Raw genomic sequence first — 12,078 nt, forward strand, 5'->3', positions numbered from 1 at the left:
GAGCTGGGGCAGGCAGGGATGGGACTCTGCAAAGCAGAATTTCGGCAGAAAAAACGCTGCAAAGCTGCTGGTGAAGGCTCCTCGGGCTTTTCAGCTGCACTTTGCACTCTGAGGCAGCTTCAGAAGTGAGCAGCACTGAGTGCTCCTCGACCATTCCAACCCGAGAGCGTTCCAATTGCCAGATGTGGGTTGAGCTGTGTCAAATCTTCCCGTCAGCAGCAGCACTGGGGTTGTTTTGCAGTAAAATGCAGAGAAATGGTTCTGCTCCGAATGTGCAGATTTCTGAGAGCCGCTGGTTGGGAGCAGCCCCAGGTGTGTGCAGAGCTGAGGCTGCTGCTGGCTCCGTGGAGCATTTCATTGGGCTTTTATCAGCCCTGTGCTTGAGGGCTCTGCCCTCAGCCTTTGCTGGGCCTCTGCTTCCAGCCTCCAGCAGGTGCTGAGTTATTTTAGCCCTGGAGAAATCACCAGTGGCTTCGGGGTAATTTTTTTTTTTGTGTAAGCTTGTTTATTTACAAAGATGGTGCAAAAATTGCCCCAGCATGGAGGAAATCACTAAAAAAAAAAAAAAATGGGGTTTGCTCCCTGTTCCAAAAGGTTCTTTTTTCAGGCATATAATGCCAAATTTTCCTTTCAGGTTTTCCCTTTGCTGTGCAAGTGCCACATCCTCAGAGCTCTCCTGAGCCCCTTTACCTGTGTGCTGCTCTCACTTTCTTTGGCATTTCTGCTCCTTTTTTAGCAGAGAACTGGTTGTGTGTCCCTCCAGCCCTCAGTTCTCGAGCTGCTGGATTTTTTTTCCTCTTTTCTGCCACAAAAGCATGTGCCTGCAGAGCAGAGGGGCAGGGATTGTGCTCTGGGGTTGCACTGAGCATTTTCCTCGTACACCAGGGCTCTGTGGGCATTGTTGTTGTTTTCCTGGGACCTTTCTGGGATCTGTTTTAGGGGGATTCAGCTTCCCTTGGGTTTTTATAACCGGAGAGCACGAGGGATGAGCTCCAGCCCCAGGAGGCAGCTCTGAGGAGTGTTTGAGTCAGAGACACTCAGGAAATCCTTGCTGCAGGGTTGATCTGCTTTCACACAAAGGTGTTTGTGTTGGCATTGATTGAGGACCCGTAATTAATTTGTTTAGCCTGTAATTAATTCTCCAGCTAATGTTTTATTTGTCTTGCTCCGTTATGAGCCAGGACATCAGGGATCCTCCCACTAATTGCTGGTTTGTGGTTTGCAGACCTGGACAAAACCTTAATTAAGATGTGTCTCCCAATTCCTTTTGAACCTCCAGCCCCCAGCAGAAAGGCAGAAATTCTCTATTTCTACATGGAAAGACAAACACCGGGGTAAAGCTCTTGCTCCAAAAGCCCCACAGATGTCATCAGGGATGGGGTTTAGGGTTGTGGTGGATCTGGCAGTGATGGTTGGACTTGATGATCCTAGAGGTCTTTTTCAGCCTTAATAACTCTGTGATTCTGTGAAATTAAAGAGTTTTCCCCATCCCTTCCTCGCCTCCCTCTGCACTGACCTCCAGAGCTGTGCTGGTGGGGGCAGCTGGAAAGCTGCAGGGACATCCAAGCTGGAGGGTCCCATCCCAAGTTGCAGCTGCTGCTGGGGTGGAAGGCAGCCCAAAGTCCAGCAGGATGTTCCTGAGGACTCCACGGAGCTCTGGGAAGCTGGGATGGGTGCTGGGGGAAGCCTTGGTGCCCTCAGAGAGGTGTGTGTCTTCTCCAGGCCATGTGAAGGTTGTGTTTGCAGTCAGTGAACGCCCACCTGCAGCAGCTCTGCATGGAGGACACCTTTAACACCAGCACTGCTGGGTCAGGCCCTGCCCTCACCCCCCTCCAAGGTTAATTTCTAGCAGCTGAAAACCCCAAATTGTCCAAAAAATCCTGCTCAGGAGCAGGGGGTGGGTCCAGGAAAGCAACCCAGGGGAGCAGGAAAAGGGGTTTGGGATTGGGGTTGGGGCATCCTCAGGGGGTGAAGGGGCTCCATGGAAAAGCAGGGAAGGGAAGGAGGTCTTGGAGCCTGATTTGAGCAGGGAGGGGCTGGATCCTTTCTCAGAGGTGAGGAGGGGGAGGATCTCGGTGCCCAGGGGAGTTCAAGGAACCCAATTCACCCTTTTCTGCCCCAGAACTGGGTGTGAACAGCTGGCCCCAAGGCCAGGGTGTCACTGGTGAAGGTGTGCTTTCTACTGGAGATGTTCATGGCCAAAAAACCTCAGAAAACCCCAAAAATCCCATCCCAAACCTGATCTGAAGGAAATTGAAGCCGATGGAAATATTCTCAACGGAGAGAAGAGAGAGAGAGGAAGGATTTCTTCTCCTTGGGCTTTTTTTTGTGTCTGTGTGGTTAAAATGGTTGTGTCTAGGTGATGCCCAAGGACAGATTTAGAGTGTGGAAAGCACCCTGGGATAGAAAAAAATCCCCACAAACACCCAGGAGTGGGGTGGTGCCTTGGTTTGGAGCCCGAGCCCAGTTTCCTCAGGGTGCTTTCACAGCCACACTTTCCATTATCACAATTTCTTCCCAAATCCTGCAGATGACTTTGTCTGCAGATATATTTATTTATTTCTCGCCCCCCCACCCTCGTGCATTGGAGACGTCCATGAAATCCAAGTTTAGCCATAATTAGCGGCGTTTCTGCTCTCTCAGGAAGCAGAAGGGGAGCGGGTACGTGAGCGGCTCCTCAGGCAGACGGGCTGCAAGCAGCTCCTGGGTTTGGGACCAGGTCAGGGAATCCAGAGCCTTGGAAAAGCGTCGTGGGAGCATCAGGGCTGGCCACCCCACCCTGAGCCTGTCAGGAGCCCTGTGCCAGGGCATCCCTGGCCAAAGCAGCTCTGCCGGGCTGTTTGATCCGCTCGCTTGTGATTGACAGCGAGAAGGACGGGGCGGGCGAGTGTCGAAAATGGAAAAAAACCCCAGGGGCTCAACTTTCTCTAAATGAAAGGCCTTGTTTTGTTTTTTATCTGGGACTCAGGAGCTGAAGGGTTGGGAACACGGGCATTTTGATAGATGGGAAGAGTGGTCTGGTAGTTGGAATATTAAAGAGAGAGACAGAGTGTGCGTGTGTGTGTGTTCCTCTCCCTCTCGAGTGGAAGGAGCATTTGTCACCACAAATCATCCTTGATTGCACAGAGCTGCCTTCGGAGAGGGCTCACCCACCCACCACCCTCAAAAAATTAGACATTTGTTATATGACATGAATTGAGATTAATTAGCGAATATTAACCCATCAAGCAGTGCAGAAACACATTTTTGGAAGGCACTGGTACTTGCAGCAACAGTGGGTTTGTCTCAGTTCTGGGTGGAAAGTTTGCAGGGAAATGTGGTGTGGGGGGTGCTGGGAAATGCCACTTGATCAGCCCAAAAGTTTTGTGGGAATGAGCAGCTTTTCTCTGGGAGCAGTTGGGAAGTGCCTGGGCGAGGGGAGGGGCTGCACGTGGGAGGGTGGTGCTCAACCCCAGCTCTTGGTCAGAATCGAGAGACAGAATTTGGGGTCACCTCGAGGCCTCAAAAGGCTGGGCAAGAGAGAGGGATTAAAGGGTCCTGGTGGATGGAGTCATTTTCCCCCTAAAATGTGTGAAATCATGGAATGGTTTGGGCTAGAAAGGACCTAAAGACCATCTAGTTCCAACCACAGGAAAGGACATCTTGTGCTAGACCTTCCCTTGTCGCCCCAGAGGAAAAAATATTGGTACTTATTCTCCTTGAGAATTCCACCTTTTTTTGAGGATCACCTCAGCAGATTGAGGGAAGGAGATCTGGGGGGCTGAACAGAAGCTGCCAGTGGGACTGAGCAGGGCTGATCCTCCTGCCTTTCTCCTCCTCAGCCAGTGCCAACATCTGCAACGTGGTCCTGATGAGGCACACGGAGCTGGAGGAAGGAATCGATGTGTTGGACAATAATGGGAACATCGTCGGCTCTTCCAGAGTTGCTGCCAAACACGTGAGTACGGGAGCTGGGAGAGCTGGGACACAGCTGATTCCAGGCCCAGCACATCCCACGGCCTCTGGAATCCACGGCTTTAGGAGCTGGGAAGGGAGGAGATGCAGAGAACACGGGTTTGTGTCCTGCAGGGACGTTTGGGGGCTGGCCCTGCTGGTTTGGAAGGGCACAGTGACAGGACGGATCCTGTGCCTGGTGCTTCCACAGAAATTCCTTGTGGGATAGCCAGCAAAGATCCCTCACACCTCACACCAGATGAGGAGGACTCGGGCTCGGAGCTGAGCAGCTTTTCAACCCTTCCCTGCCAAACCTGCACTAAAAACTGCCACCCAAAGCTGGCTGAGGGCAGCCAGATGTTTTTACCTCGTGAACAGCCGGGTTGCTTTCCCTGTAACCCACTCTGTGCCGTCTGCCTGGAATTGTTCCCTTGCCATCCCCGGGTGCAGTTCTGGCTCCTGAGCATCCCCTGAGCTGTTGTTTCCAAGTGGGCTCTCAGTGAGATGTGAAGCTGTGCTGAGCACACGCCCAGGCACAGGAGTTAATAATATAATGCTTGGCATTTCCCTCCCTCCTTCTGTCCAAGGCACTCCAGAGACAGCAATTAATGTACAGCTCTGCAGTCCTCGGCAGGAACGGGGAGATCTCGAATTCCTCTCCATATTGTTGGTTAACAGGGGGATTAAAACAATCTGGTGAAGGGCTCAGAGACACTTCTTGGAGCCAGTTTTCCTCACTTCCATTAACTGGCTCCAGGACCCGCTTTCCCCTCTCCATCCTGATGGTTGAAAGAGAAAATGAAGATTTAAAGCGAAGGCGCTGTGAGAGCGATGTAGGTGGAGCTTCAACATAAAATCTGGGAGTTCTGGGAACTTCTGCTCAGCTGCCATCCAATCCCAGCGCTTCTTCCTGGATAGGTTAATCCTGGTTTTTGTCATGTGAAACGTGGCAGGTCCTCAGTGTGACACAGCTGTCCCTGTGTGAGGGTTGGTTGTGACATAAAATCATGGAATATTTGGGTGGAAGGGACCTCAAATCCCATCCAGTGCTACCCCTGACATGGCAGGGACACATCCCACTGTCCCAGGTGGATCCAATCCCAGTGTCCAACCTGGCCTTGGGCACTCCAGGGATCCAGGGGCAGCCACAGCAAATCTGGGAATTCCAGCCCAGCCCCTCCCCACCCTCCCAGCCAGGAATTCCTTGCCAAGATCCCAGCCCAAGCTCCCCTTTCCCAGTGGGAGCCATTCCCTGGCTCCTGTCCCTCTGTCCCTTGTCCCCAGTCCCTCTCCAGCTCTCCTGGAGCCCCTTTGGGCACTCTGAGCATTCCCTGGAATTTTCCCTTCTCCAGGGGAACATTCCCAGCTCTCCCAGCCTGGCTCCAGCCCTGGATTCCCTCCCATTCCTACTAGTGATTCCCATCCCATTCCCACCAGTGATTCCCATCCCATTCCCACCAGTGATTCCCATCTCATTCCCACCAGTGATTCCCATCCCCTTCCCACCAGTGACATGTGGCATTGCTCTCATCCCACAGGAAGTGAGGTGTGTCTTGGCCACGCTGCTGGAGGTGGTGGCAGCTCTGGAGCAGCCCTGGGACACGGGAACGTCCCTGTCCCTGCCTGGGGGATCTGAAGTTCACTCCCAGATCTCAAAACTGCTTCCTCAAGGGCTCAGTCAGAGCTGGAAGCTCATTTTGGGGGAAAAAATTCCCATCTCATTCCCATCAGTGGCACCCAGCAATTGGAGTTCAGGCTCTGGCCAAGCTCCAGCCCTGCTCGGATGGGATGGTTGACCACAAACCCAGATCTTCTCTGCACCAGAAAGGGTTCAAGTGCTTTGGCTCGGCAGTTTGGCCCTCTGTAGATGGCAGCTGAACCTGCTTTTAGAGTGAGCTTGGAGAATCGTTATCCAGGCCTGATTTCCCGATTCTCTACTGATGTGAGGTGGATCAGGGCTGCAGGCTCTGGGATGACAGCTCAGTGCCACCAGCAGAGCCACCCCGAGCCCGGCAGGTCCCTCCTGGGGTTGTTTGGGATGTCTGGACGTGTTTGTTTGTTTGCTCTGCAGGCCCTGCTGGAAACAGCCCTGACCAGAGTGGTGCTGCCCATGCCTATACTGGTTCTACCTCCCATCATCATGTCCGTGCTGGAGAAGTGAGTCTGCCCCGGGGAAGGGAGGGAGGGGCCTCAGAGGGTGCCAGGCTCGGATGTTTTATGGCATCATGGAATGGTTTGGGTTGGAAAGGTCCTCCAAGGTCATCGAGTCCAATCATTTAATGGAATCATGGAATGGTTTGGGTTGGAAAGGTCCTCCAAGGTCATTGAGTCCAACCATTTAATGGAATCATGGAATGGTTTGGGTTGGAAAGGTCCTCCAAGGTAATTGAATCCAATCATTTAATGGAATCATGGAATGGTTTGGGTTGGAAAGGTCCTCCAAGGTCATCAAGTCCAAGCATTTTATGGCATCATGGAATGGTTTGGGTTGGAAAGGTCCTCCAAGGTCATCGAGTCTAACCATTTAATGGAATCATGGAATGGTTGGAAAGGTCCTCCAAGGTCATCGAGTCCAAGCATTTTATGGAATCATGGAATGGTTTGGGTTGGAAAGGTCCTCCAAGGTAATTGAATCCAATAATTTCATGGAATCATGGAATGGTTTGGGTTGGAAAGGTCCTCCAAGGTCATCGAGCCCAACCATTTAATGGAATCATGGAATGGTTGGAAAGATCCTCCAAGGTCATTGAGCCCAACCATTTAATGGAATCATGGAATGGTTGGAAAGGTCCTCCAAGGTCATTGAGTCCAACCATTTAATGGAATCATGGAATGGTTGGAAAGGTCCTCCAAGGTCATCGAGTCCAACCATTTAATGGAATCATGGAATGGTTGGAAAGGTCCTCCAAGGTCATCGAGTCCAACCATTTAATGGAATCATGGAATGGTTGGAAAGGTCCTCCAAGGTCATCGAGTCCGACCATCCCCGGCACTGCCACCACTGTCCCATGTCCCCAAGGGTCACATCCACAGGGCTTTTGTTGGATTATGTTTTATTCTGGTTTAGAGATGGGGTTTTAAAAGCTTTTATTGTATTTTTAGTCTCATGTGAAGGATGAGAAAATACAGATAAGTTATCTTATTCCAATCAGAAGCTATTTCTTATTTATAATACACTGTAAGTGTTTCTTGGCTTATTAGTTTTAGCTCCACTGTGTTGTAAATGTTTTTAAAACATTATTTGGATTTACCCTTTGTGGGTTTTACTACAATGTATCTTCCATATTTCTATTTCTCTAGAGCATCTAGTCTTTTTTGTAAGGTTATCTTTTGAAACTTCTTTCTAGTTTAATTTCTCCCTCAACAATTTCTCTCTTACTCCATGGCATTTCTGAGTCAGCATTTCTTATCTCAAGGTTTGCACATAGATGTACACCGTGTGAGCCCCCTGTGAGGCTTTGGGAATTTTCTATAAATCCATTTCCCACAGGCTTTGGGAATTTTCTATAAATCCATTTCCCACAGGCTTTGAAACCCCCCCAGGGATGGGGACTCCAGCCCTGCCCCGAGTAGCCCGTTCCAATGCTGAACAACCCTTTCCATGAAGGAATTCTCCCCAAATCCATCCCATTCCCTGCGTCCTGTCCCTGTCCCTGCTCCCAGCCCGTCCCCCCGGCTGTCCCCTCCTGGCAGGAGCTGTGCAGAGCCACAAGGTCCCCCCTCACATTTCATCCACCAAACAGATTTTTTATTTTTTTTATTATTACATCTCCATGTCCCATCATTTAGGGGCAACGTCCGCCTTGTTGAAGTTTTATATTGAGGTGATTATTTTAACTCATCCCTGGCAGCCCAGCAGTTCGAATAACCCCTCGTGGAAGGTCAGGGTGAGACAAAATCCCCTGAATTCAGTGGAAAACTGTCCCTGAGTTTAATTAGAGATTAAAAGGGCTTGGCTGGTGTTCATTATCATGGAATCATGGAATTGTTTGGGTAGGAAGACACCTTAAAGACCATCTAACTCCAAGGAGGAACAGATTCCAGCCCCCTTAATTTTGTGCAAAACATTTGGCTTTTATTTAATTCTCCTTCTGGACAAAATCTCTGCAGCCTCTTCCCTGCTCCGAGTCCTTTGTCACCCACACGGTCTCCGAGCCAGGATTTACCTGCAGGATCTGCTGGGAATGTGCCTGGGAGTGGTTGTGCCTTACTCTGGAGTAATTAACTCAGGGCTTACTCCAAGTCGTGTGTAGAACTGAGGCTTTGCACTGAGGTGGTTTTCTGTGCTCCCACTGGTTGAACTGGTCCCCATCTAACCATCCAACAAAAATCAACATCCAGGACAAATTATTTTATTGCTTGAAATGATTTTATTGCTGGGTATCCACAGATAAAATCCTTTATGTGCAAAAAAAAATTTGGAGAAATTTGTAGAAAATTTCTCCTCTCTAAATTAATAAATTATTGTCTCCAGCAGGACACACTGAGGGCCCATCCTGGGTCATCTCCAAGCTGAAGTAAACCTGTCAGCAAAACTGGATTGGCACCTGGGGAAAAAAAACCTGATGGTGAAATTTGCTCCATCCTTTGCAGCAAAATAAAACCAATAAATCATTTCTTTGTCCTCGGGGGCATCATAAATCCTCGGGTTGATGTGAGTTTTGCTGAATGCACCTGTGCTCAGTGCAGGCACTACTAAAACTGATTTTATCTGTGAACTTAGAGGAGATTGCCCTCAAAAAAAAAAAAAACAAACAAACATCATTTTAACTTATTGAAAGCTTTAATTCACGTTTGTGAGAGAAAATTTCTCTTTCTCACTGCCACAAAACTCCGTGGGTATAAAAATATCCGGGCTCTGCTTTTGCCTGCCTGAATTCTGCCCGGAGCTCTGTGCCTGCTTCGTTTTCCATCAGACATCCTCGGATTCCTGGGAGGCTGGCAGTGAGAAGCAGCAGGGATGGGGAGTGAGGTGTGGCTGGGCCACGCTGCTGGAGGTGGTGGCAGCTCTGGAGCAGCCCTGGGACACGGGAACGTCCCTGTCCCTGCCTGGGGGATCTGAAGTTCACTCCCAGATCTCAAAACTGCTTCCTCGAGGGCTCAGGCAGAGCTGGAAGCTCATTTTGGGGAAAAAAACCAAACCTTTGGAGCATCTGGGGAAAGTGTAACTTTATAAATGTAGCAGGATTTGAGCTTGAGGAGGGTGGCTTTAATGGTGAGATCCAGGCAGGCATTATCCATTTATTTATAGAAATCCCTACAGGGGCTGCAAATGGGAAGGATGAAGGTGTCGCTCTGGGATCAGGAGCCACAATCTGGATGCTCCAATGGATTTGCATTCGGGATTGTGGGAAGGAGGGGTTGATTCTTCCAATGGAGTTGCATTTGGGATTGTGGGAAGGAGGGGATAATTCTTCCAATGGAGTTGCATTTGGGATTGTGGGGAAGGGAGTGACTCCTCCAAGTATTTTGAATTTGGGAAAGGGAAAGGGAAAGGGAAAGGAAAGGAAAGGAAAGGAAAGGAAAGGAAAGGAAAGGAAAGGAAAGGAAAGGAAAGGAAAGGAAAGGAAAGGAAAGGAAAGGAAAGGAAAGGAAAGGAAAGGAAAGGAAAGGAAAGGAAAGGAAAGGAAAGGAAAGGAAAGGAAAGGAAAGGAAAGGAAAGGAAAGGAAAGGAAAGGAAAGGAAAGGAAAGGAGGAAGGAAAGGAAGGAAGAATTCCTCCAATGGATTTGCATTTGGGATTGTGGGAAGGGAGTGACCCCTCTGAGTAGTTTGAATTTGGGATATGGGAAGGAGAGGATGGTTCCCATGCCTGGTGTGATCCCGGGTGCAGGTGGGTGATGGTGCTCAGCTGGGTGGGACTCCCACCCCTCCAGGACCCAGCCCCTGCCCCCAGCAGGGCTCCAGATCCCAGGAATTCTCCCCAGCTCCTCTGCACCTCGCTGCTCCCAAAGTTTATTTTAAGTGGCCAGCTCCCGGCCGCCGTCTCTCTGCTCGGATCCAGGTCTTTCCTCTCTCCCAGCCATCTCTCCATCTGCATGTTTTAACTCCCCCAGCTGCCTCTCTCGTCTCTTGTGCCATTTTTTTCAGCTCTCTTGGCTCCTCTCGTCTCTTTGCCTGCTGTGTATTTTAACTCCCGGGGCCGCCTCTCTGCTCTCCAAGCAATTCCATGCTCCCTCCCACTGCCGCGCTCCCATTCTTCCCCATGTTTCATGCATTTCCTGCTGCTTGGACGCTCTGCTGGAGCAGTGAACATATAGAACCAATGTTTATTTTCAGCCTGCATATGCCACGCAGGGAACACGGTGTCAGTTATTCCGTGCAGATGTATTCCCATTGAGGTTTTATAAATAATACCCGCGCTGGCAACTTCCGATGCGGAAAAATATTGCTTGGGCGGTGTCTGAGGGATGAGGGCGACCAACAGGGAATTCTGTGGTTCCTCCGTGTCACACAGGTGTGGGGGCATCAGTGTCCTCTGCGGGAAGTCGGGCTCTTCATCCCCGTGTCCCTTATTCCCTTTATTCTGGGAATGCTTTGTTTGGTTGTTAGGATGAAATTTGGGAGCTGGAGCTGTTTGCGCCCAGCCGCCGTGCCAGGCCTCGCCAGCATTCCTGGTGCAGCTCCCTGCAGAGCTGCAGCTGGTTTGCGTGGGGCAGGCCAGCTCTAAGTGCAGCCTCAGCCTGAGCTCCGTGGTGGGACAGCAGAAATTTTTGGCTCCTGTGGTCTGGCCAAGGGTTGGAGGAGCTCAGCCCATCACCAGCGCCTGCTGGGGACACTTTGGGGGATCTCTGAGCGGAGAGTGAGGAACCTGAGCTCTTCTTGCAACCTTAAACCTCCTCTGTGCCCCTCAGAGACCTCTCAGAGGGTCTGGAGCACAGGGCAGGGCCGAGAAGGTCTCAGGAGCTCGGGAATGTCAGGATGCACTGGAGAAGGCCTTGGAGCTGGCTGGGCAGTGTCTGTGGAGGAGACAAAGCTGGCAACAGGCAGGAGCTGAGGGAGAAGTGGGAGCAGAACAGTTGTGTCCATGGAAGGGGAGCATTTCTGCTCTTCCTCATCTCCAAATCCTCCTCATGCAGCACTTCCCAGGGCTGCTTTCCTGTAAATCCCAGAAAACCAGGATGCTCTCAGGCTGGATCCACGCTGCAGGGCGGCTCTGGCTGAGCTGACTCGGTGGCACCAGGAGGAATGGATCTCCTGGGGGCTGGCGGGCGCCGTGGGGTGCTGTAAGGGCGTTTTGCTCTGCTCGAGCCTCCTTTGGCACTGCGGAGCTGGGCTGAGGCAGGAGGCCTCCCTGGCCTCGCGGGCTTTTCCTGGAGACCTTCTCCTGCCCTGAGAGCAGGATGTCCCCACAGGTGCTTTTCCTCCCTGGAGACCTTCTCCTGCCCTGAGAGCAGGATGTCCCCACAGGTGCTTTTCCTCCCGAGGCCCGTCCAGGCCAGCCTCAGTGGGGTTTGTTTGGGCTCAGCAGTGGCACCTTCAACTGCTGGGGCTGCTCCCGGAGCAAACACGGAAACTGCTCCTTTCATGGTGGCAATCAAGCACGAAAAGCCCCCAGCCTCCCTCCTTTGGCATCTGCTGTGTCCTCTGGAGGGGCTCGGGGCTGGAGCCGCGGGGTGAGGACAGCGGTGGCCTGGCTGCGTGGGGCAGCAGAGCTGCTGGTCGCTGGCAGGGCTCAGATTTCCCAAAATGACCCAAAACGGGTGAGAAAATCCAGGGAACGGAGCCGAGAGACCAGACAGGCTCAGCAGGACGGGGACCTGGGGATCCCAAACTTCCTTGGTGCATCAGAGGGGAGTTATGAGAGTCTGGGGTGGCTCAGGATCCCTCGGGGTCCCTCAGGGTCCCTCAGAATCTCTAAGGATCCCTCAGGATCTCTCAGGATCCTTCAGGGTCTCTCAGGGTCCCTCAGAATCTCTCAGAATCTCTCAGAATCCCTCAGGATCATTCAGGATCTCTCAGGGTCCCTCAGGATCATTCAGGGTCCCTCAGGATCCCTCAGGGTCCCTCAGGGTCCCTCAGAATCTCTCAGAATCCCTCAGAATCCTTCAGGGTCCCTCAGGATCTCTCAGAATCTCTCAGGATCTCTCAGGGTCTCTCAGGATCCCTCAGAGTCCCTCAGTATCTCTCAGAATCCCTCAGGCTC

At 51.4% G+C, this 12,078-nt stretch overlaps 1 protein-coding gene across 4 annotated transcripts in view; it reads left to right on the top strand.

Annotated features, from left to right (window-relative positions):
• Window positions 1–12,078, top strand: part of SFXN5 (sideroflexin 5) — a 100,234-nt gene that overhangs the window by 62,061 nt on the left and 26,095 nt on the right. For all 4 annotated transcript variants that reach the window (XM_021526797.3, XM_077782660.1, XM_021526799.3 and 1 more), the window contains 2 exons: window positions 3,822–3,937; window positions 6,005–6,090. In XM_021526797.3, the coding sequence (XP_021382472.2) occupies window positions 3,822–3,937; window positions 6,005–6,090 (202 nt within the window). The remainder of the gene's footprint in view (window positions 1–3,821; window positions 3,938–6,004; window positions 6,091–12,078) is intronic.

This window comes from Lonchura striata, chromosome 4 (genome assembly GCF_046129695.1).
Source record: "Lonchura striata isolate bLonStr1 chromosome 4, bLonStr1.mat, whole genome shotgun sequence".
Classification (NCBI taxonomy): domain Eukaryota; kingdom Metazoa; phylum Chordata; class Aves; order Passeriformes; family Estrildidae; genus Lonchura; species Lonchura striata.